Raw genomic sequence first — 25,377 nt, forward strand, 5'->3', positions numbered from 1 at the left:
GGGTAGCAAATTAAGAGGCCACAGTGGCAGTGGAGCTGGAATCCCTGAGTCGATGCATGGATTTCACGTTTAGAACTGGGAGGTTAGAGTACAATCCTAGCACCACTTAGATCTTAATGGGTCTCCCACTGATGGTAGGAAGTGGAAGGAGCCAAAAGAAGGAGTTGATCTTGCCATTGGCTTTGGACCCACTTAATCCAGATCCCGGGAATCCACCATTGGCTTTGATCTTGGGTCTCTCAGCTATGCTAGCCCTAGAGTTGACATCACAAGTTGGGAGGAACACCTTCTGCCCTGGCTGATACCGGCTGGAACATCTTCAGATGTGGCCGTGGACCAGTGGCGTAGCGTGGGGGGTGCCAGGGGTGCCGGCCGCACCGGGCGCAACATCGGGGGGGGCGAGTCTAGAGGGAAGGGACAAGTTCCTTCCTCCGCCGGGGTCCCTGCCGCCACCGCCAGCCTTGCGCCCTAGCGCGCGCGCCCCCCGCCGCCGCTGCGGATGCGCTCCACTCATTGCTCGCAGGAGGAGCAGCCGCTGCAGCAGCGCCGCTGCCGCCACCGACGCCTGGCCGGGCACGGGCAGCCTCCGCACCACGACGCCACCGCCATCCCCTCGGCCCAGCCACAGGCGGCGGCTGCTTCTGCCGACTGGGAAGGAGGAGAGCTCCGAGGGGCCTTGCCGCGCCCTGCGCTCCCCAAAACCCTCCGAGAGGAAGCCGGCGGGCGGGCGAGCGTCTCCCAGCAGAAGGGGGCGCCGCTGGCTCCGGCTCTCAGCGCAAGTCTCAGCCGCGGGGGGGGGGGGGGCGAGGACGGAGCATGGCTGGAAGCCCCCGGACCCGGCCGGGAGGAGGAGAGGCGCTCGCCAAGCCCGGATCTGGAGCTCCACCTACAGCCCAAGGAGAGGAGGGGGCGGGGAGGCGCCCGAGGGGAGAGGGCTTCGGCTGCCTCAGCCCACGGGGGCTCTGCAAATAATAAATTTAATAAATTCCTGCTGAGCCTTTGGGGGGGGGTCCTTGGCTCCTTCGCTCGCCCCCAGCCCCAGTGGCGTAGCGTGGGGGGTGCAGGGGGGCCGAGCGCAACATCTGGGGGGCGCTCGCTCGCACTCGAGTGCTAGAATCCACGGGTTAGGGGGCGCAAATTACTTGCCTTGCCCCAGGTGCTGACAACCCATGCTACGCCACTGCCGTGGACCCACTGCTCTGTTCTGCTGCTCCCTCAGTGGGATTAGTATTTTTCTGCTCTTGCCTCTTGCTCTCCTGTGGTACTGGCACTGGCAGAAGCCCTTCTGCAGAAGAGGAACACTGTCCTTAGAAGCTTTTACATGTGGAAATTAGTAGAAAAGCAATCTGTCCAAAGGGGCCCTTTCTACCTTCACTACAGCAGCTCTAAGTTCCTCCACCAGCACAGCTGTTCACCATCTAAGAAGTCTGGCACAGGAATATTAGCTATGGATAGAAGCCTTCCCCAGGATGCCATTTTAAATAACTAAACCTTTGGATATATGGTTCAGTTATTAGTTTCCCATTTGAACATCATCATCAACAATGGTAAAAAAGACAATGTCGAGCAGAAGGTAAAAGTATTTCTCAATTTGCAGGAGGAATCATTTGGAAGGCAATTTGAAAATACACGTGTGTGAATGAGAGAGACAAAAACAAAAACTTGCAGGATAAGCATCTTGTATTCACAAGTATTCAAGGTCAAGTTGACTTTCCCCCCCCCTGAAACATACTGTATTTAGAAGTGAGGGTACATTGAAACAGTAGCAAAGTAGATTGATATCAAACTGATTCCAAGTGAACAAGGCCTTCTCTTCAAGGAACATACTGAATTCTTGCTCATTTGCTACTTTCCCTTGTAGGTTTGTGTGCAGTTTTCAGTTTACTCATACACTTTTATAAATGAAATAAATGCATCAATAATGCTCTCAGTGCATCATGGAATTAAAATGCTAATGGGCATGGCTGTACCTTTAGCCTTGGTAATGATTGCCTTATAAATGCCTGTGCAAGAGGAAATCATGACTTCCCAGCTTAGTCATTTTGGCGGAAGACTTTGACCAATAAGTCATTGTCTGCCAGGTAGAATATTTACCGTGCAAGGTAAAATAGCTCTTTACCTTGGTGAAAACAGCTCCCTGCTTGCTTCATAGCCCCTCCCTCCTCCCTCTCTCGATTGTACTTTGCCTTTCAAGGAGGGAACATCGAGAAATCAGAGACTTCTGTGTTTACTAAGCATTGTCTGCAGGAAGAACACCTTAAGAAGAAAAAAAGCTGCTCACCTACAGATTACATTGAGACCTTTCACTTGGTTAAGGGTTAGTAGGGAGTGGCTAAGTTCTAATTGTTGCCTTCCCTTTGCCATATTAAATATAGTCGTGAAGCATAGTCCATTTTTTAAGAACTCTGGGAGACTCACTCAGATTCTGATATCTTGTTTAAGTGATGACTTCTTATGGTACTGAAAAGGTAGCTAATCTTTTTCTGCCTCAATGCATATTAGGAAGCAGATGGTAAAGTACATTTTCTGTTGGCTCCTCTCTTAATCTTGTGTTTTCTTATTATGTTTTGTTCTTACTGTTTTAACTATCCTGTGTGTACAAACTTGTATTGGTCTATGACCATAATCTATCTATCTGAAGAATAGGCACCGATTAGTGTGCTTTAGATGTTCACTTCCTGAATTGCACAGCGTACAGCCCCGTTCTCATGTAACAATAAGCCAAGCCATGGCTTAGTGTGAACGAGGAAATGTACAGCTTCCTGGAGTGAAGATCACAGCTGCTGTGCTCCTTCCTTGGTTCTGCTGGTGCTGTGCCACCCAGAGCTAATCCATGGTTTGGCTTAAGTGTTAATACCTGAACCTGGGCTCGTAGTTTGTTTCACTCCCAACCAAGGTTTGTTTTTGAACCCACATGTTTGCTTCTTAGTGCTAAGCCACGGTCGGCTTAGCACTGCATGTTGAAATGGATCCAGGTATGAAGGCAAGATGTTGAAAATTTTTAAAATCGCACAGCACTGTGATGTACTGGGGTGATGTGGACTGCCTTTGGCAATTTTCTAATGGCTTTGTCATTATGCTGTGGATTGACACAAGAATGAAAGATGGAGGAAAGTTTCTAGTTGTTCAACATGCCAGAATTTGCTTGGGGGCAGTTTGCTGAGGGCATTCTTTTTAGCATACATTTTGGAAAAGGAAGGGACGCGGGTGGTGCTGTGGGTAAAACCTCAGCGGCTAGGACCTGCCGATCGCATGGTCAGCGGTTCGAATCCCCGCGGCGGGGTGCGCTCCCGTCGTTCGGTCCCAGTGCCTGCCAACCTAGCAGTTCGAAAGCACCTCCGGGTGCAAGTAGATAAATAGGGACCGCTTTATAGCGGGAAGGTAAACGGCGTTTCTGTGTGCTGCGCTGGTGCTGGCTCGCCAGAGCAGCTTCGTCACGCTGGCCACGTGACCCGGAAGTGTCTTCAGACAGCGCTGGCCCCCGGCCTCTTAAGCAAGATGAGCACGCAACCCCAGAGTTGGTCACGAACAGATGTACAGCTCAATCCTATTCATGCTTACTCAGAAGTGTCCCACTGATTTTAGTAGTGTTTACTCCCAAGTAAGTGTGCATAGTATTGTAGCTTTAGAGTATATAAAAACCCCCTTTTGCTCCTTTATCCCTAGTACGATCTCACCCTTTTTACTGTTCCAACTTTTTAAGGCATAAACACACATTTTATGTAGAATGTGAACACTCTGGTTGTCCCCTTCCTGGTTGTATGCGCATGACATAAGAAAAGGAGATTGCCCAAGAGTTGTTGCTTTCAGTCTGTATTTAGTATCTTGCTTTTGTGAGGGGTGGGGGTACCTGTAGCTTGTTAGAAGTGAGCTGTGGCGCTTCCTTGCCTTGTATGTGCTTTAAAGGAAGCAGAGACCAGAAAGGGAAGAGAAAGAAGTCACGGAAGTGCTTATAGGATAACCAACAATAGTTTGCCAAGAGGAAGAAGGTTGTGATACCAGCAGTAGGTGAGCTTACCTGAATGTCCAAAGTGACACCTGAACATAGAGCAAAGTCCTGTGCATTACCTTCTTTTCTAGAAGGGAGTCTATACAAATTGGAATTTGTATATGTTTTACTAGTTTTTACTGATTGCAGTAGATGGTTCACTTATTTTATACAGACAAACCTTCCAGACTGGTTGCAGTATGCCTAAATAGAGCTTTGGAAAAGTAGAGGGAGTCCAAAGATCTTCAGCACAAACATTTTTTGATCCTGGGTTGCATATCTTCACACATTGTGAGAAAGCTTCTATTCTCATGGTGAAGGACCCCTTAGAGGGGGGATTTATTTGCTTGACTACAACTGAATCCTGTCATATTGGGTGTGCGATGCAGCCTGAAAGATCTAGTGTCCCATAACTATAGAAAGAATCATAAGTCTAATAACTTAATTTGAAAAGTACGCACTTACTCCTTTGGGAATACACCCTGTAGATGAGCTAGACAGCCAACATGCTGTGAAATGAATGGACAGATAATACTCCAGAATTCAGCATTAATCTTATTGTCTAAAACTGGGAGGTTCTGTGATAAATAGCTATTTTTATGAATAAATCTCCATTTCTTGATGTAGTGGGCCAGATGGATAACATTTCACCTGGACAAATAATTGATGAGCCAATCCATCCTGTCAATATTCCAAGGAAAGAAAAGGACTTCCAGGGGATGTTAGAGTATAAAAAGGAAGATGAGCCAAAGCTTGTCAAGAACCTGATTTTAGGTAAGAAGACTTTCTGTTTATAAAATGAATCAGTCTTTTTGCCTATGAATGTGGAGTGTTTCTTGAAACTGGTCCAGTTTATCTAACGTTGGAGAAAAGGAAACAATCCCCATTCACCGAGAAAGTTCAGCTCTTCATATCAGTTGCATTACGTATCTCTTTGTTTCCTTTTGTAACTTCACATTATTCTGTTCTGTTCTGGGCACAGATAATTTTTCACAGAAAACTGGAAGAGGAAACATAACTTTGAAATCAAATAAAAAGTATTAGTACTAACTGGTCCCAGAACAATTCTGGTAAATTGGAGAGCTGCAGTTTTACCAGGCCATATAAAACACAGCAAAGCTGTCTATGAATTTACATGTGCATACTTTTGTGTTCTTATTCAGATCTGAAGCCACGAGGTGTGGCAGTCAACCTGATCCCAGGATTGCCAGCATACATTTTGTTCATGTGTGTCCGCCATGCTGACTATCTTAATGATGACCAAAAAGTGAGGTCCTTGCTAACTTCGACTATTAATGGCATCAAAAAAATCTTGAAGGTACGTTTATTATTTAATGACAATGTCAGTGTGGAGAATTAACACTTAGTGTTGCACAGCAAACGATATGGGGACAAGGGGAAAAAATGGCAGTTTTGTTTCCATACTTTATAAACATAGCAATTAAAGCAGTTAACTGACCATGTTTTCTTCTAATTGTCTTTTCATGCACGCTGTATTTATTTCTTCATCTGTTTTCAGAAAAGAGGCGATGACTTTGAAACAGTTTCCTTCTGGCTGTCTAACACATGCCGATTTTTGCACTGCTTGAAGCAGTACAGTGGTGAAGAGGCAAGTCTTGCCATTTATGTTTTTCACTTTTACTTTTGACTTTGCATGTACAAAATGGGTTGAAGGCATTAGATCTGCCTGTTCAAGATGAAAGCATGGCTTCTATTTGTAAGCCGCGGACAGAGAGTATTGACAAGAGCAAGAGTTGTATCTGTTCTTGGTAGTGGTGTAGTGGTAAATTTTGATGTGCAGAAGCTAATCATGACAGTCCCCAGAACCACACCCCAAAGAGTCCATAGCCACACCCCCAAGGAAAATCAAAAAATGCCTGAATTGGTAAAGGCTTAGCATGTTGGGCTTGGGCTGGGGAGACTTGGGTTCCCATCCCTGATCACCATGAGGTTCACTGGGTAATCTTGGATCAGTCTCATTCCAGCTTACATAACAATGTCCTACACCCCCAGGCTTACAGCACTGGCAAATACCACTCCAGCAAATTACATCATTGCCCCCTGCTCTGAAAAAGGTACTGAGCCTCTGCTCCTTTGGAAGGCATTTGATGGCAAGGCTGGTAGGCAAGAGGGAACTGAACTCGTTGACTGTTTTTGAAACATGCTGCCCATCCAGAGTGTTTTGGATAACGTAATGGAAACGCATAAATACAAACTGCAACAAATGTGCACCATTGTCTTCTGCAAATCCAGGGTTTTATGAAGCACAACACACCTCGTCAGAATGAACATTGCCTCACTAACTTTGACCTTGCTGAATACAGACAAGTGCTGAGTGACTTGGCCATTCAGATCTACCAGCAGCTTGTCAGAGTGTTGGAGAATATTCTGCAGCCAATGATTGGTAAGGCAAAATGAAGAGAGAGAAAAAATAGAAACCTGTGGTTTCCTTCTCTAATTAACTAGACATCTCTGCCGTTTACGCCTATGACTCCGATTTCCACTGTTAAAAGAAGAGCTTTTATTTCTAAGAGAGATGACATTATATATACTTTTTTCATTATAAACAGCAGTCAAAGCTTACTAAAAGAAGTCTGATTTACCTGGACAAGCGAAAATCAGAATGGGGAATTCGACAGTTGGGGGATTGGACAAATTTATAGAAGATAAGGTTGTGAGTCCCAATGACTATACTGTATACTACCTCAGGATCAGAGGCCATATGCCTTTGAATACCAGTTGCTGGAGAACAACAGTGAGAGAATACTATTGCTCTTAAATCTTGCCTGTGGGCTTCTTGGGGGCAATCTCAGCGATGATGTTGGGAAAAACCTGGACATTAGTTTGGGGATATCTTAATATGCATGCTGAGGTTGCCTTGATGGGTCCAGCACAGGATTTCATGGCTGCCATGACAGTTCATAACAGCTGTTGGAGCACATCATTGGCCCAACACACATGGCAGGACATACCAATGACATGGCCTTTTCAGCTGACTGGTTGGTACACCACTCCATTGTCATGGTCCAAGCCACTTCCTGTCAATCACCTGGCATCACAATGGTGTCAGGTGATGCTGTACTTCAAAGTCTTGCTTGTTGGGAACTTTAAAATGTGGCAAAGCACTGCTTGAAAGCACTTTTGCAAAGGCTTTCACACAGTTACCCCAAACTACCCTGCTCTTGTTTGAGCCTACAAAAACTGGGAGATTCAACAGAAATGCTGGGGCGCTTGAACTGAACAGGATTTAATCACCACTCTGATGATTGGGAGTTAAATCCTGCTGTCTTGGCTGCACAAGCCTGTTCCCTGCTTGTGTTTTAACCCTGTCTTCCCACCTATCACTGATGGGTGAGGGGGCGTGATTTGGGGAAATGTCCTCATGGGCCACATTGTTTTAATTCTGTAGATTGGTCAATTACTTTTAACCGTGTTTTTAGTGATTTATGTTTTATTTGTATTTGTTTTAATGTTGTGAGCCACATTGAGTCTCAATTCTGGGGGAAAGGATATAAATAAATATCATCATCATCTTGTCAACCAGTTTCAGGAATGTTGGAGCATGAAACTATCCAAGGGGTGTCGGGGGTGAAACCAACTGGTCTCCGAAAGAGAACCTCCAGCATTGCTGACGAAGGGACATACACACTGGACTCTATCATCCGACAGCTGAATACCTTCCACTCAATAATGTGTCAGCATGGAATGGATCCAGAGCTGATCAAACAGGTAGTCAAGCAGATGTTCTACATCATTGGAGCAGTGACCCTCAATAACCTCCTCCTGCGGAAAGATATGTGCTCCTGGAGCAAAGGGATGCAGATAAGGTGAGGATATCTTCTGAAATGTTTTCAGCTCTTTTGGCTATACTTGCTGGGCATAATAGTGAATTCTTTCTGAACCAGGTGGTTGATTTTAAGGTTATTTTTAGACTTGGGAATTCACTGCATTAAAGAGAATTATTCTTGACAAGTTCATATACTTGCCAAACTGGTGATTTTCCTAAACGCTACGAGGCAGTGGATTTTACACCTACTGTGCAGAGTGTTATATTACTTGAGTTATACACTTGTTTCATGTGTTCCTTCCTCTCAACCCCTCTCTTCCTGAGGGTTAAGGATTGCCAGAACTGACCTTATAGTCTGGGTCACAAATGATGGCATAATGTGAGGAGCCATGTTTTCTAAACATATGCGTACATTAGGGGTAATGTAGGACAAATCAATTGGCAGAAAAAGAGTTTCTTAACCATTTCCCAACTAGGCTTATTTTTGGTTTTGAAAATGGCTGGATGATAAGCAGGAAATTTTTTAGGAGTGGTGGTGGAGGGGGCTGCAGTGCACAATGAAGGGAGGATTGTCTGCATGTATACAGTCTGCTATCGAAGAGAACCCCACATTACAAAGGAAAGGGGGAATACCTTATAACGTGAAGTTCTGTCCTGAGTAAATGGAATTCTTGGGGGGCATAATGGGGAAATTATTTTTCTGCAAGCAAGGATTCAGGGACTAGCTCAGTCGTGTTTTGTGGGTTAAGAAGCTATATGCACCACTCTGTTATGAGCTAGATGTGCAGCCCCGTCTGTGTTTTGTAGGGCACAGCTGCTAAATTTAATTTTCATAGGGCAGATATTTATTTGCCAACTTTGGGCATTGGGATTCCTTAAGGAGGTGGGCTTAGTTTTTATTGATGAATGGTAAAAACAAAATTCTGCCCTATATATTTTTTTAAAAGCAAGTAAAGAACTAGGTAAAGTGCTGGAGCTTTTGGATTTACATTCCTGCTTAGTAAGTATTTTGCTTTCTAAAGGCATTGCACATAATTTCTTGAACTGTGTTAGGGAGGAGGAGCAGGAGCTGGTCAGAAAAAGACATTTGTTAAATAATTTACAGAATATTGTGTGAAGGAAAATAATAAAGCATTAATGCATTTATACAAAGTTTCCACCCACCATTTGTTCAGGCTGATTGAAAACCTTAAACATTGTGGTTTTTAATGTGTGCATGTGTTAAACTTAACAGGTACAATGTAAGTCAGCTTGAAGAATGGCTTCGTGACAAAAATCTGATGAATAGTGGGGCTAAAGAAACTCTGGAGCCTCTCATCCAAGCAGCACAGTTGTTGCAGGTGAAAAAGAAAACGGATGAGGATGCCGAGGCCATTTGTTCCATGTGCAATGCCTTAACTACTGCACAGGTAAGCCAGCCTTTCTTACGTTATAATCCGAGTTATGTCATTGTGGTGCTTGGACTGTGTGTCCATTCGCCACATTGGCAATTATTGTTGAAATACTGTCACTGATAAAATGCTAACTTCAGAAGTTGTGATATATGTGTAATTTGTATGGGTTGCTCGTGCGTAAGTTGCCGCCTCTCCAGGCTTTGTTGCCTTGCTAAACCTTTCAGTCTGGGCAGCCCTTCACTTCGTGGCTGCCTCAGTCGCTAGCAGAATCCGTCAGTGGGCGTTTCTTAAATCTTTTCCAACATAAAAGTTGTTTGACACCCAGTCTCCTCCTACTCTCTCTGCGGGGAAGTCTTCTGCGCAGGGTGGGCGTGGGTAGCAGAGGACCCGTGCTCTCCCCGCTGGTGTCCGGTGAAGAGTCCTGGAGCCCTCTCGCCGATTCCCCCATCGGCCCCTCTATATCCCTGGTGTTGCGCTGATTTGCTTCCCCATCTGCGGAGCTGCCTCTCTCCCTGCTGGGCCCTTCTCCAGCATCATTTGAGAGCCTTCCCTCTGCCTCTAGCTCCGATGTCAGTTCCCTGACAATATGAAAACGGAATTCTGAAAAGGGAGCGAGCACTGCAAAACCTACATGCCAAATGCAGTTTTCTGTACGAGCAGTCATTACAAAAAATAAAATAAGTTTCGCCTTGTATTTTGGTTTTGTTTACAGGAGAATAAGGCATTATGCTAGAGGCAAAGTTCCAGGGTTTTATTATAGTTCAAGTATAGAATTTGGGTTCTGTTTTTGTTGTAGGGCCTGGGTGTGCTATTCTAATATATTCTCAAATACATGCATTCCAGCATTGCTACCTACTGCAACCCAAGGTGATTTTCTTGAAGAATTATAAAGGTGTAAGACTTAAGCCAGCAAAGCAATTTAATTGGTGTGTATCTGAGAGGTTTGGAGAGGTATAATTTAAAATGCTGATTTTCAGCTGATAGGCCAGGACCCACCACTGCTTTGCAGCCTGATCTGAGGTGCCTGCAACACCAGCCCTGCCACCATACAAATATATGGTTAAATAATTAAGAAACAGGGGTCCAAATGCCTGTTTTGGTTAAAAGCAGGCCCTAGTCTGGAAAAGGTGAAGATTGCTGATTTAAAACATTGCAAGGGTTAAATGAAAAGCAAACACCTGTAAGTTACCAAGAGGGGAAGGGAAAAAACAAAACAAAAATCTGTTTTTCTTACAGATTGTGAAAGTTTTGAACTTGTATACTCCTGTTAATGAGTTTGAAGAAAGAGTGTCTGTGTCCTTTATCCGCACGATACAGGTAAACCTTTTTTTAAACTTTTCTCCTTTTTGCTTGTGCTAATGAAAGAAAAGAAAATATCACAGGTAGTGCAGTGGTGGCACAAACCAGGCCAAAGAGGAGGAAAAGGAGCACCCACGTAGTTTCTGCCAATGAGGCACAAGCATCCCAGTGTGGTGTAGTGGTTAAGAGCGGTGGACTCGTAATCTGGTGAACCGGGTTCGATTCCCCGCTCCTCCACATGCAGCTGCTGGGTGACCTTGGGCCAGTCACACTTCTCTGAAGTCTCTCAGCCCCACTCATCTCACAGAGTGTTTGTTGTGGGGGAGGAAGGGAAAGGAGAATGTTAGCCGCTTTGAGACTCCTTAGGGTAGTGATAAAGCGGGGTATCAAATCCAAACTCTTCTTCTCTTCATCCCAGGCAGGGGATCATCTTTCTTCCAGCTTCTAGCTGGCAATGAGGTGGTGAAAAGAGGATGCCTCATTTGATAGAAATTTGGGGAAAGTGGTTCATAGGGGGGAATTCTGAAGCATTATCATAAAAGACTTAGACCCAAAATATCTGAAACACTGTTTCTTGGGTGCTAAAATCAGTGGAGGGGTCCCTCTTGGTAGTCCCACCACCCTCAGAATTTCCTGTGGCTACCCCTAGGTTTTGGAACTTCCTCCCCATAGAATTGTGTCAAGCATCTTCACCATACATTTTTTTGTGATATGCTGAGCACACGAGTCTTTGGCCTTCGTTACTCTAGATATATATTTTTAGAACCCACCCTAATCTAGTGATTGCATTTTGCTTTAAAACGTTTTTAACGTTGAATTTTAAATTGTTGTCTCCCACCCTGGGATTTTAGGGTGAAGGGGGCGGGAATCAAATCATCATCGACAACAATACAGGAAATAAATTTAAATACTAACGTGATGCATTCTTATTTTTGCAGCTCCGTATGCGAGACAAGAAGGACTCTCCTCAGCTGCTAATGGATGCTAAGCATATTTTCCCTGTTACTTTCCCGTTTAACCCATCATCTCTTGCATTAGAAACCATCCAGATCCCAGCAAGTTTGGGCCTAGGATTCATCTGTCGTGTCTGAAGCAAGTGTACAGTTCGCTTTTGATCATGAGTGTGCTTACCTGTAATCTTAAAACAGCGAAGACACTGAAAAGCCATGGCTGGGGTGGGGAATGGAAGAAAGCTGGGGGAAATATTGTAGATGCCCTGAAAAGCATTGCAGAAAGCTGGAATGCTGCGTAACTGTCTCAAGCTGATGGCTAACGGAGACATAAACATTTGTATAAATTCACTGCTCTCATGCTGAGGTCTATAAAAAGTTTTCAGAAATAGAAATTTTTCAGTACGGATCATTCCCTTAACACCCCCCCCCCCCCGTTAGTCACAAGCTGTCTTTTATATTTGAGTTTGGCACTAGAGACATTCTGAGGAACAAAGCTTTTCTATTCCCTTTCCTCTGAGATCAAAAGTTCTGTTGCTGGTGGGCAAGGCAAAACTTTTATTGTACTTGGGACCACCTGAAGAGCAGTTTCCCCTAATTTAGCAAGGCTGAGGAACAGAATGTGCACCACTTAAGTTTGAAGCAGCCACCAATTGCAGCTCCCTGCTACACACACACACACCAGGTGTAAAAAGATGCATATAGCCACTTCCAATGTGATGGTGTCAGTGTGTACCCTCAATCTGTCTCTTTCTGATTCACATTGAGTTAGAGAAGGTCCCTTCCCATCAGGACTCTCTGGGAGCTGTGGTTGTGGCTCTGGTGCAACCATGGCAGGGTTGGTCTCCCTTCCTCAGCCTTTGGCGTGGTGGGAGAGTACCAGCAGCCAGACACTCGCTAGAGGTGCTCGGTTTTTAGCAAGCTGGGGGCGTGGCTGGGGAGCGGACCTGAGAGAGAACTTCTCCCTGGTCCACTCCCTAGCTGTGAAAGCTGATAGAGAAGATATAGCTGAGAGGCCATTTTAACTCCTTATTAACTTACTTAAATGTAATTAAGTCATAGATTTGCTCGTAGACAGGGACCAGAGAGGACAGAAGAGTCCATTTTAAAGGTGTGATTTTTTAAGTGAAGTATATAAGCATTTAGGGATTATCTGCTATATGTTAAAACATGTTAGAGACTGGAAAGTGTAATGCAAAAGGGCAGTAGAAAACAGAATATACCAGGCATTGGGTCTGTGCAAACCCATTGTAGTGAACAGAAGCTGTGGTTTCTTCAATGGGGCATGCACAGTAGACATTCGTAGTAGATTGCACTCCAGGAGATAATCTGTCAAAATTATTCCTTATTTATGTCAGTGTGACATAAATGATGCGAAGTATCAAAAAAGTCTTCTGGCTTACAGTATGGTACAACATAGCTGTTCATTAGTTAGTACTGTTTCAAAACATATCCAAGTGCTGCTGTGTGCTGTGTTCTTATAAATGTACAGTAATAATCTTTAGGCAAGAGAAATAAGGATTAAAAAAAACAACAACTTTAATAGTCCAGTCTTTTAACAAGATTTATGTAAGAAGTAAGGAATATCGCTGGTAATAGGAAATGGTATCTAAGCACAAACAACAAACTGGAAGAGGCATAGTAATTGTATTTCAAATGTTTACTTAAAAGTATTGAAGACCCCGAGTTCAATGAACAAAACCCAAACATATTATATTTTTAGTATTTATTTATCATTCTGGTGTATGTTAGCTTCACACCTCGGGGTTTTTTTTTAGTTGCCAGCTTAATGACAGTATGGATGCTTTAATATTATCCGTTTTGGAGTTGTTGTTTAAGATATTTTAGATATTTAAGATGACTCTCAAATGCTTAGGTGAGAGAGGAATTACTTTACTCCAAATCTCCTGAATACCTTAGGTCCTTCACATTCATTTTTCAAAATGTAAAACAAACTCTGATTTGGGTGCACTTTGAAAAATAATACGAGTAACAGTAATACTCTGCTTCTGTATCTATGGGAATATTTCACTGGACACATTAAGAAGAAGGATGCTGCTTGGTAACATTTTTGCTGGAATCTGTCGCGTTCTGAACACTTGCATCAATGTGGAACTGACAGTTCAAAATGTCTGTTTATTCTTGCTCACTGTTTTCTGATGTCGATTTTTTTTTAATACGGTCAGTGCTGATCAGATATACATAGGAAGAAATTACATATTTTGAGATTGCCATGTGCAATATTGTATTATAGCAATTGTAATGTATATTTATTTTAAAACATATCTTTATGCTGTAAAGGCATATTGTTTAAATTTCTCTGTACATCCTTAGAGCGACATTGCTCTCACTTGAGAAGACCAGTGATGTGCACCTGTCACCTGGTCACTGATAAAGTAAATAAAGTGAGCTGCTGTTTATTCTTCAGTACTGTTCTTAAAAAAACTGATTTGGGTTATCTCTCTTTTTGGATTTTTGTTGTTGGCAGGGTATGATGGTTGTTTTAAGAAACATTCAGCTACTTCAACTCAAGCATTGTCTAATATATATTTTCTTTATGGCAAACGAACAGTTATTTACTTGAATATGTTTACTTTACATCTGGCATAAAGTTTACAAAAATGATTCCTAACAAGCCGTGCTTCTTCTAAAACAACTTTAAAATACTGTCAAAAACAGATATCCTCTGTGTCTGCAGCCAGGAAAGGCTGCCTTATCACCAAGGAGCCCTGAGCAAAAATGGGAAGACACACAATTTGCTACCCTAGAGGGGTACCCTAGAGTCTGAGATGATCACAGTTTTTTTTAAATTATGATAGAGTACGCTATCTTCTCACATTTTCACTGGATTCTTAGTATATCATGTGATAATTGTAATGACACTGATGTAAAGCGACAGCAGCACTTTTAAAAATTAGAACCTCAACAAAAACAGAATTTCCACCATCTTCCTCCTGTGAATTAACTGAAATTCTGCCCTTTAAAATTCTTCTAGTAAGATAAAATTATCTCAAGAAACTTAACTACTTCAGAAACTATGCTTAAATGTATGAATCCTCCCTTTTGTTTACCTGTAAAAAAAGCCTTACTGTACCTTGTTTATTTACCAGAGTGATAGATGTTTATAGGCATTATCCTTATATTCAGTAGTCTAATACTACTTTCGGTCACATTAAAATAGTATGCTGCTTCACATGTTTTAAAGGAAGATATTTCTAAGTTTAACTGGTATTTTCTAATTCATCTAATACTTTACATAGCAGTATTTTACATGCACTTTTCTTAGGTTAACATTTTTAGTACTGATACACAAATATAAAATGTTCAGTTTAGTTCTTCTGGTTTAGAATCCTTACGCCTAACACAATTCTGGTTATGCTCATTTCCCCTTCCTTTATAGCATGGTTATTGCTTTTTAATGTGGAAATGTCTTTATTTCTAATTTTGTCAATTTGATAAGGAATAGTCTCTCAATGCTGGGGGGGGGGACTTACAAGAACCCTTTTGAAATGTACAGACCTGAAGTATTGCACAAATATTACCTCATTAGGTTTCAGATATTTTCTTCTTCCAGTGATGAGTCCACTGATTCTGCAACATAACCTTCTGTCCAGATTTTAGCAAAACACTTCGCAGGCTTCAATTAGGGATGAACTTAAAAAATATTTAAAGATTCGGTTTTGTTAAATATTAACTGATCAAGTATGCAATCTTGTGGGTAATTTTAGAGCCCCAGTTCAGTGGAACATATTTGCATGTGGTGTGCAGAGAATCACACCCCTAACCTTCATAAATAAAGAATAATATACTATAGAAATACTTGCCTCAGTCTAAAGATCCTGCTCCTGTTGCATGCATGGGATAGCTGCTCTGCTTGTACTTCTCCCCTTTTCCATGGAATCCCATGTGCTCATTAAATAAAGAATCCTATGATTGGTGGATTGGATCTGTTTTCATGTGCACATGGAAGCAGTCACAATAGCAGTGCACTGCAGATACCCAGCTTGTCCTCCAAAAAGAACACACTCTGAATCTATGGGACAGTTTCTGGTGATACTTTTTTGCTTTTGCATACAGATTTTTTTAAAATAACAGATCATCTCTGGTTCCGGGTCAGTACATGGACAGAAGTCCCTTTTATTCCAGTAAAGCTTTTATCCAAATTTGCTTGGGATAGTGGCATTTTGCCTTTTGGTTCCATATCTCGAAACCACCAGCATTTAGAAGCTGAAGGTCTCTTTTCAATTAAGATTTCAAAACCAGACACATTTCAAAATATCACATAAAAATCCTTTGGAAATTACTATTTTTAAAATTGTAATTCTTTTTGAAACAAAGGTTTTGACAGACAATAGGTTTTCACTAGATATTGCTACTGTGCTTAGATGGAAACCAAAACGGTATCAGAATGAAATAAGCTCTGAACTGTCATAGTGTCTGACATATTTAGTAAACGTATGCTTCATAAATGCTGTACCTTAGCTATCACTGAAATGTCCAAATAAAAATACAACTGTTAAGTCTTCTTCGGTGTCTCTCGTGTAAATACATTATTCCTGGAGTTATCAAGTGCAGTTGAATTTTCAACCTACAGGTGTCAGTCATGCGGAGTTCAATGGGATTTACAAGTACGGTAACTTGAGGAGGACTGCAGCTCTGTTTATAGGCAATCTAGCAGGGAAACAAAGAATGGGTACAGCTGCCCTCAACAATTAACTTATGAGACTTACATTTATTGCTGCACCATGGTAGCAGCTTCAATAAACGCACATTCCAAAATGGAGGATCCAAATGGAGGGCTGCAGGTTAACTTTAAACACTGCTTAAATATCTGCAACCAAAAAACCCTGAATCTTCACTAAAACATAGAATTGTAGAGTTGGTAGGGAACCCCAAAGGTCATCTAGTTGAACCTGCTGCAATACAAGAATGACAACTTAAATAATCCCTGGCAGATGGATCATCCAACCTTGTTTAGAAACTTGTTTAGAAATCCAGTGAAGGAATCAACCACCTTCCAAGGTATATTGCAATCCACTGTCAAACAGCTCTCGCCATTGGAAAGTTCTTCCTAATGTTTAGTTGAAATACCCTTGCTCCATCATCCATGTGATAGCCCTTCAGATACTTCCAGACCTTTTATCATCTTGGTCGACCACCTCTGCTTGTCAATACAGTGGTGCCCCGCAAGACGAACGCCTCGCGAGACGAAAAACTCGCAAAACGAAAGGTTTTTTTCGTTTTCGAGTTGCCTCGCAGGACGAATTTCCCTATGGGCTTGCTTCGCAAAACGAAGCTTGCCCCGCAAGCTCCGGGGACAGCGGGTCTTCCCCGCTGTCCCCGGACCTCTTTTGAAGCAAGGGGCGGCGGGGAGAAGCTATCTTCTCCCCGCAGCCCCTTGCTTCAAAAGAGGGGACAGAGCGGCGTTTCCCCTCTGTCCCCAGACGGTCTCCATAGGAACGCATTGATTTATTTTCAATGCATTCCTATGGGAAACCGTGCTTCGCAAGACGAAAAACTCGCAAGAAGAAAAAACTTGCGGAACGAATTAATTTCATCTTGCGAGGCACCACTGTATCTTGCTTAAGCTGTGGTGCCCAGAAATGCACACAGTACTCGAGGGCAGGGTTTGACCATGGCAGAATAGAGTGCTACTATTTACTTCCCTTGATCTGCATACTATACTTCTGGTGATAATAATAATAATACAACCACCCCAGCCACTCTGGGTGGCTTCCAGCATATAATATATATATAATACAGTGGACGCTTGGGTTGCAAACGTGATCCATGCGGGATGCATGTTCGCAACCTGCAGAGTTCGCAACCTGCATCTGCACACGCGCAGGTTGCGATTCTGCGCATGCGCAAAGCACAATTTAGCGCTTCTGCACATGGGCGACTGCCAAAACCCGGAAGTAACCCGTTCCGGTACTTCCAGGTTTTGGCGGTCTGTAACTCAAAAAAATGCAACCTGAAGTGGCTGTAACCCGAGGTATGACTGTATTAGCTTTTTTTTTTTTTTTTTGTCACACTGTTGACTCTTGTTAAGCTTGTGGTCAACTAGGACACCTAGATCCTTTTTTTTTACATGTACTGCTGTCCAGCCAGGCGTCCCTCCATCGGATGGGGCCCGTCCTAGAATTATGCATCTGATTATTCCAGCCTAAGAGCAGAATCTGATGCAAGGCCAGGGCTGCCAACTTGAACAAAATATTGGGGGAGGGCAGTTAAGCCCCGTCCCTGCATAATCCCTCGCAAAGACATGAACACCATTTGAATGGCAATGGCCAGCAACTTGGGCCATGATGGTGGTGATGGGGCAGCAGCTCCCTCAAAGATTTTATTGGGGCCAAACTGCCGCCAAAGAGACCTCTTTTCCTAGGAGTTGGCTCCTATGTGCAGGGCCTTAAAAGTGACCTGTGCCATCAAGCAACAACAACACATTGTTGCTAACAAGTGTCTTGCAGAGGTGGGGAAACCCAGCCAGATGGGCGGGGTATAAATTATTATTATTATTATTATTATTATTTTTATTATTATTATTATTATTATTATATTATTATTATTATTATTATTATTATTATTATTATTATTATTATTATTATTATATTATTATTATATTATTATTATTATTATTATTATTATTATTATTATTATTATTATTATTATTATTATATTATTATTATTATTATTATTATTATTATTATTATTATTAACACAGGAGTCAGAGGGGGGTGTTTTTTGTGGCTAACAGGTGTCACCCCATCACTGCTACCTGCTATTTTTGACTCTTTTTAACCCCTTCAGCCTTTGCAACCTTCCTAGAAACCTGGTGGCTCCCCTCTTTTATAATAATAATAATGATGATGGTGGTGATGATGGTGGCTGGGTTTAAGTTTGATGAGGTCCTGAGCTACTGAAGGTAATGGGGCCCTTTATATGCCCAGCTGCCCTTTGTCAACAACAAATTGCCGCTGTTTTTCTGTGCTGAATATATGCTATATGGTACTTTATGGACCTAACAGGTATCTAAAGCCATTTGCACATAACAAAATATGTATTTTATTAAAGTAATTGATATAGAAATGAGCAAACCAGTGATATTTTAAGGAGCAGGCTAGAAGGCAGGCCCACTACTTACATCATGGGAGCCTACACAACACGAAACACTGTTGCTGTATGTAGATTTTATTTTAGTTTCTTATATTTTGGCAATGTACATCAAGTGTTTTTTTCCCGTTTAAATTCTTTTTGGGGGGCCCCAAGAGAGTGGGGCCCTAAGCTATAGCTTAGCGTATATGTAAATCCGGCACTAATAATAATAATAATAATAATAATAATAATAATAATAATAATAATAATAATAATAATAATAATAATAATAATAGCAGCAGCTGCGGGGGGAACCTCAACTCTCAGCCCTCCCTTAAGCGGAAAAGGCCGCCCGGCGGCGGGCAAGCCAACAAACGTGGCGCTCCTGCCGTGGGAGGCATCGGCGCTTCCTCGCCCTCGGGCTCCACCTCTGCCCGGAGCCGCCCGCCGCGCGAGAGGAGCTGGGCTGAGGCAGCTCCGCCGACCGCCTCCGGGCCTCCTTCCTTCGGCGGGTCGGGGAGCCCCTTCTCCTTCCTTCCCCTCAGCCTCCCGCCCACAAGCGGGGCCACAAGCGGCGGCCAAATGGCGCTCAGCGACCTCTACACGCAGGTAAACGGGGGCGAGCAAAGCGGGAGGAATCGCGGCCGAGGCAGGTGCCGCGCCAAGCCCGCCCTCCGCTGGGGGGCGCGAAGGGGATTTCTTATCATGGCCGCAAAGCTTTGCGGGTTGGTTGGCTGCAAAGCCCCCCGAGCGCCCCGCAGAAAGTATCCTCTGGGAACTGTAGTTTGCCCCTTCGAGGGAGCGACGCTTCCCACAAGACCCTTAGCAAACGGCAGTTCTCTCTCTCCCACATACCCTCTTTCCAAGTCGCCATATGGAGGGGAGGGAAAGGCAGAAGAAGCCCAGCCGCCGCCTCTGCCCGTATTGTGTGGGAAAGGAATGCGGGTCACGGGTCAGCCGGGGACGAGGGAATCCTGTTGTCTCGGTTTTCCCCGAGGAGATGTCGGGGGGGTGGAAGAAATCTGGTGCGGGTGAAGGGAGGGAGGCGAGAAAGGTAAAAGTAATCGTTGGCGGAAGGAGGAAGGGTTTCTCTCTCTTGCTCTCCCTCACACACGCAAAGGCGCGCACCGCGATCCTAAAAGCCACCCAGAGTTATTGAACTACGGCGCGGTGGCGCAGCAGAAGCAAACCCCAGACGGAAGGACCCCTGACGTGGTTGGATGGCTGCAATCCTGCGCGCGGTTTACTTGGGACTCTGCGCGCAGTTGTGCTTGACGGCGCTGTCTCTGCGCGGGTACTTGCGCGGATGCGGTGAAGGGCTGCTGAACTTAAGGGGATTGACTGCTGAGTAGCATGGATGTAGCTAAGGGGGGGGGCAGGAGGCAGCTGTCCACCCCAAATCAATACAAATCAATACGAATCTGAGGTCGTGTCCCCCACCCACTAACAAAAACCCTAAGGATAGTGAATGACGAAGGCTGCAAACTCAACTCTACAGTGGTACCTCAGGTTAAGAACTTAATTCGTTCTGGAGGTCTGTTCTTAACCTGAAACTGTTCTTAACCTGAAGCATCACTTTAGCTAATGGGGCCTCCTGCTGCCGCTGCGCCGCCGGTGCACAATTTCTGTTCTCAACCTGAAGCAAAGTTCTTAATCTGAAGTGCTATTTCTGGGTTAGCGGAGTCTGTAACCTGAAGCGTATGTAATCTGAAGCGTATGTAACCCGAGGTACCACTGTACTGGCAAGGAGGAATGGATTATGGATCGGTTGGCTGGATTGGTTTTACTTTTATGCCGCTTTCCCGCAACTGACCTGTGCCCTAAGCGGCATATTGCAAGCTTCCAAAATGTTAAAGCAGCGAACATCGGGAATACAAATAGGCAACATACAAAGCATGACCAGTAAATTGAAAGTGGGACTGTGAGTGGGAGAGCAGTGGGAGTAATTAAGGCGTCTATAATATTTGCTTGACGTGCACTGAGTGACTGAAGACTTCCTTGGTTTAATGGTAAAGCATAATTTTACGTTTTGTCCAAGTTTAGAGACAGAAGCTTCTAATATCTTTTTGTGTGTGGCGTGCATGAGCTCAAGGAACCTCATGCTTATAAGGTTAACCGTGGTGTCTAAAATGTAGCTGGTCCAAGATGTTTTGCTGCCTGACACAACGTCAAAATGCTCCATTCATCAGATGCATAGTACCCAAAACTAGTCACTTTATTTTGGTGCCTGAGGCAGAAAACACCACACACACACCTCCCTATGAGTAAAAATGCAAAAATAAAAGACTTAACAATGTTCTGCTCTTTCATGGACATCATGAAATCCCTAATAGTAGGGCGAGCCCTGGGAAGAGTAGGTGGAATAAAAGAAACCTAACCCTTTCTGCGCCCACTGATAAAACTGAGCAAATCCTGCCCTTCCCAGCCTGTTTTCTTTCAGCTGGGTGTTCCTTCAGTTTCAGAGACTTAACTGGTGGGAAAACCCAAAAAAAATGATAGATGGCTATGTCTTCTATTCCACATGGTTGCGGGTGGAGAGACACTTCTTATGGGCACTGGACCTGTTTGTTTACTTTCTCACAGATATGCAGTGTTCTCCGGTTTCTCTTGCAACCATGCTTTTATTATGTGCCAGTGCAGGTCCAAATCTAGATTTTTTTTATTCATTTGTTTTCATTATTTTTCCTGAGTGGCTCAAGAAAATTCTCCAGCATAGGAAGGAGGAGGTTGGGTGTAACTCAACAGGAAAGTAAACTCCATGTTTACTTGTAAGGCAGGGTTCACTGGCATGTAGATAGATGGCTCATTACATTTACCAATGGAGGTACCTGGAGTAGACTTTTTAATGATTAGATCTAGTTAGAATCTTTAGATATAAGAATCATGTGACAAAATGTGTATGTGTACATATTTAACATGCAGGGGACACACGCACACACACTCTTAGTTTGATTGCCCCACTCCAGCAGAGGCTCCTTGGGGGGGGGGGGGAGAGAGAATTCTTGCTTATTTCAGTGTTGGCCACAGGTAAGCAGCAGCATTTTTGGCTGGCATAGCGCTGAGATGCTTAAGGAATTTGATCTTAGCAAATTCCTATACAGAATGCCTTGCTCTGCACCTCTTAGACCTCTAATTAGGCCTGCCAGACCTCTGCTTTTGGCTTGTGAGACCATTTTGGCCCAGCCACACTCACCTGCCGTACACCTGATGGTTCAGCCAAAAGTGGGGCTAAACGTACCCCAACTCCCTCAACTGTTTCTCATAAGACTTGGTTTCCAGCTCCTTGATCATTTTGGTCGCCCTCCTCTGCACCTCTTCCAGTTTGTCAATATCCTTTTTAAATTGTGGCATCCAGAACTGGACTCAATATTTTAGAAGAAGAAGAAGAGAAGAGTTTGGATTTGATATCCCGCTTTATCACTACCCGAAGGAGTCTCAAAGCGGCTAACATTCTCCTTTCCCTTCCTCCCTCACAACAAACACTCTGTGAGGTGAGTGGGGCTGAGAGACTTCAGAGAAGTGTGACTGGCCCAAGGTCACCCAGCAGCTGCATGTGGAAGAGCGGAGACGCGAACCTGGTTCCCCAGATTACGAATCTACCGCTCTTAACCACTACACCACACTGGCTTAGGTGTGGTCTGACCAAGGCAGAATAGAGCGGTACTATTACTTCCCTTGAATTCCCCGTATAAGAAGTCATGTTTCCCAAAACAATGAATCTGAGCCTGCAATTCGGTTTTAGCAGCTGAATAAGTAGGGATATTTGAACTTAACAGATTTATTTCTTGCACTGGAAATTGCAGCAACTGCATTCACAAATTTAGAAATAAACTGCTGTAAGTTTCTCTGCGCCTGGTCTAAGCAAGCTACATCTTCCAGTGACTTTAACAGAAGATCAGAAGATGTGTAACTCTCTTGTGTCTAAATAAATTGGATTTGAAGTGCTCAGCTTTGACTAGATCATGCCCATAGTTAGTAGTAGAAAAACAACATTCTCTGAACTCCTTGCAAAAGGGCCATACCATTTTTGCACCTTTCTAACCTTTGCAGCTTTGGAAGATATTTCCCTTTAGAAGCAAGGTTACTGATGTATTGACGTTTGAGTTTGGCTTTTTATGGGGACGGGGATATGCTATATCTGAATTGTTTGCTTGCATATTTTATTATATGGTGATGATAATATAAAAAACTCAATAAAACTGTTGGTAGCCAAAAAAAGAAAAAGAAAGAAAGAAGAAGTGCTGCTTATTAAAGTGAATTGTTTTTGTTTTATTATTACAGTATAACAGAGTTTGGATTCCTGATCCTGAAGAAGTCTGGCAATCTGCTGAAATCACAAGAAACTATAAAAATGGAGAAGACCTACTTCATCTGCAACTAGAAGATGGCACGGTGAGCGAAATAGGTTATGTTATTAGCAGTACTGTGGTGTACGATACTTGTATGCATGTTGACACATAAACAATGACCTGCTGGATTTTTCATCTGATCTCGCTTTGTGTCTGATAGCCTCACCTTGGTTTTTACTCACATGCTAAGCTGGTGTCTGGGCTATATTACCATCTACAGGTGGGACTCGAAAACAGAAGCGGGAGTGGGAATTGCTTATTTGTCCCATGTCCAGAACAGAAATCAGTCCAGCAAACGTAACCAGCATATTCTGCTGTTACTTTCAGCCTGTGAATAGACCAGGTTTTCCCCCACCCCACTCCCATTGAAATTAGTGGAATAGCTGAATGGCCACTCAACCCTTCCCAGGTGGGTAGCGATTGCAGGCCTTGCCTCTGTCCATCATCCCCAGCAGCGAAGGCCCGTGTGTTCTGCTGGCTGTTAGGGAAATTCCCCAGTCGGCAGAATCAAGGCACAGGGATTCCCCACCCAGGCGCTGGCTTCAATTGGGCCAATCAGAGGTCAGCTGGCTGGGCATTGGCTGCAGTCCATGTCTGGTCAGCCGGCAGCGCATAAAAGAGCAAATTATGTAATTAATTACAGTGGTACCTCAGGTTACATACGCTTGAGGTTACAGACTCCGCTAACTCAGAAATAGTGCTTCAGGTAAAGAACTTTGCTTCAGGATGAGAACAGAAATCGTGCTTCGGCAGCATGGCAGCAGCAGGAGGCCCCATTAGCTAAAGTGGTGCTTCAGGTTAAGAACAGTTTCAGGTTAAGTACGGACCTCCGGAACGAATTAAGTACTTAACCCGAGGTAAAAAGGTAAAGGTAAAGGGACACCTGACCATTAGGTCCAGTCGTGACCAACTCTGGCGTTGCGGCGCTCATCTCGCTTTATTGGCTGAGGGAGCCGGCGTACAGCTTCCGGGTCATGTGGCCAGCATGACTAAGCTGCTTCTGGCAAACCAGAGTAGCGCATGGAAACGCCGTTTACCTTCCCGCCGGAGTGGTACCTATTTATCTACTTGCCCTTTGACATGCTTTCGAACTGCTAGGTTTAACCCACAGCGCCACCCGGGGTACCACTGTACATAAATTACGTAAGTTCCAACATTTCACCACAGTGCAAGATGCATTTCACCACAGTGCAAGACAAATAACATAGGTTTTGGCAGAAGATGAACTTCAGTGGACAAGAAGCATTGCTGCATGTGAGGATTACAGGGCAGAACATAGAATGATGCCTGCTTACATCCTTAGGCTCATGTAACATGCTAGCTTTCTACGTCTTCACCTCTCCCATTTACCAACAGGAATTGAAATATCCAGTTGATCCCAGAGCTTTACCTCCTTTGCGAAATCCAGACATACTTGTCGGTGAAAATGACCTCACCGCACTTAGCTATCTTCATGAGCCTGCCGTCCTACACAATCTGAAAGTTCGCTTTGTCGAGTCCAAGCTGATTTATACCTACAGCGGTAAGCGAACGTTCATGCTCCACATTTCTCATATACGAAGTATGTGTGATGCAACTCTTATTTCTATGTTGTGTGTTTTTCCCCCTTGCAGGGATAATTTTGGTTGCAATGAACCCCTACAAGCAGCTGCCGATATATGGAGATGCCATTATCCATGCCTATAGTGGTCAGAATATGGGGGATATGGATCCACATATATTTGCTGTGGCAGAAGAAGCTTACAAGCAAATGGCAAGGTAGAGTCTGGGGAGTTTATAGTATGTTAACCTGTGGCCCTCCAGAATTTGTTGGACTCCAGCTCTCATTTTCCTAGCCATTGGGCATGCTAGCCAGGACTGATGGAATCCAATAACATCTGGAGGACCACAGGCCAGCCAGCCCTGCTTTAAAACCTCTGATTAAAAACCTGTCACTTCCGTTTGTAAAATGTTGCTACATGCCTGTCCCTTTCAAAAACTTTGGACCCATGTAGGTAAGTTTCTTAGAAATAAAATAATAATAATCAAACAAGTGGCTTCATTGATTCATGCGGGATTCCCTGAAAAACTGTTCAGAGATTGCTGTGAATACTCTCAAAGCACCTACAAAGTTCCTGGAGGAATCAGGTGCCAACAGCAGAAAATGGCTTCACGCACCAGATCACAAAGTCGGGATACTTAAATAAAGCAGGTCTTACCATCTGTAGAGACATACATGATTTTTTGACATTAAAAAAAATAATTTTATTTGATAATGCATTTCCTCCTCACTTTAGGAACAACAAGAATCAATCTGTTATAGTCAGTGGAGAATCAGGAGCTGGGAAAACAGTTTCGGCTAAATATGCTATGCGATACTTTGCTACTGTCAGTAGATCTAGCAGCAACACGCAAGTAGAGGATAAAGTCCTGGCATCGAATCCGATAACAGAGGTAAATTATGGATGGCTCTGTAAAGGGATGAAATTGCATATTTATTGAATCATCTCATTCTAACATACTGAGCACCTGCAGC

At 43.6% G+C, this 25,377-nt stretch overlaps 2 protein-coding genes across 9 annotated transcripts in view; both read left to right on the forward strand.

Moving 5' to 3' along the window:
- Window positions 1-15,943, forward strand: part of MYO5A (myosin VA) — a 128,142-nt gene extending 112,199 nt beyond the window's left edge. For all 5 annotated transcript variants that reach the window (XM_081169970.1, XM_081169969.1, XM_081169971.1 and 2 more), the window contains 8 exons: window positions 4,616-4,762; window positions 5,152-5,306; window positions 5,508-5,597; window positions 6,242-6,392; window positions 7,533-7,815; window positions 9,010-9,184; window positions 10,406-10,486; window positions 11,407-15,943. In XM_081169970.1, the coding sequence (XP_081026096.1) occupies window positions 4,616-4,762; window positions 5,152-5,306; window positions 5,508-5,597; window positions 6,242-6,392; window positions 7,533-7,815; window positions 9,010-9,184; window positions 10,406-10,486; window positions 11,407-11,559 (1,235 nt within the window). In that variant the 3' untranslated portion in view covers window positions 11,560-15,943. The remainder of the gene's footprint in view (window positions 1-4,615; window positions 4,763-5,151; window positions 5,307-5,507; window positions 5,598-6,241; window positions 6,393-7,532; window positions 7,816-9,009; window positions 9,185-10,405; window positions 10,487-11,406) is intronic.
- Window positions 15,944-18,917: 2,974 nt separating this feature from the next.
- Window positions 18,918-25,377, forward strand: part of MYO5C (myosin VC) — a 60,867-nt gene continuing 54,407 nt past the window's right edge. For 2 of the 4 annotated variants that reach the window (XM_081169978.1, XM_081169981.1), the window contains exons 1-5: window positions 19,373-19,465; window positions 22,795-22,905; window positions 24,219-24,384; window positions 24,476-24,620; window positions 25,139-25,295. In XM_081169978.1, the coding sequence (XP_081026104.1) occupies window positions 19,388-19,465; window positions 22,795-22,905; window positions 24,219-24,384; window positions 24,476-24,620; window positions 25,139-25,295 (657 nt within the window). In that variant the 5' untranslated portion in view covers window positions 19,373-19,387. Of the gene's footprint in view, window positions 19,123-19,372; window positions 19,466-22,794; window positions 22,906-24,218; window positions 24,385-24,475; window positions 24,621-25,138; window positions 25,296-25,377 lie in introns of those variants that run through there. The other 2 variants (XM_081169979.1, XM_081169980.1) reach the window with 2 other exon arrangements.

The sequence above is a fragment of the Podarcis bocagei genome (genome assembly GCF_964188305.1).
Source record: "Podarcis bocagei genome assembly, chromosome: 14".
Taxonomy (NCBI): Eukaryota; Metazoa; Chordata; class Lepidosauria; order Squamata; family Lacertidae; genus Podarcis; species Podarcis bocagei.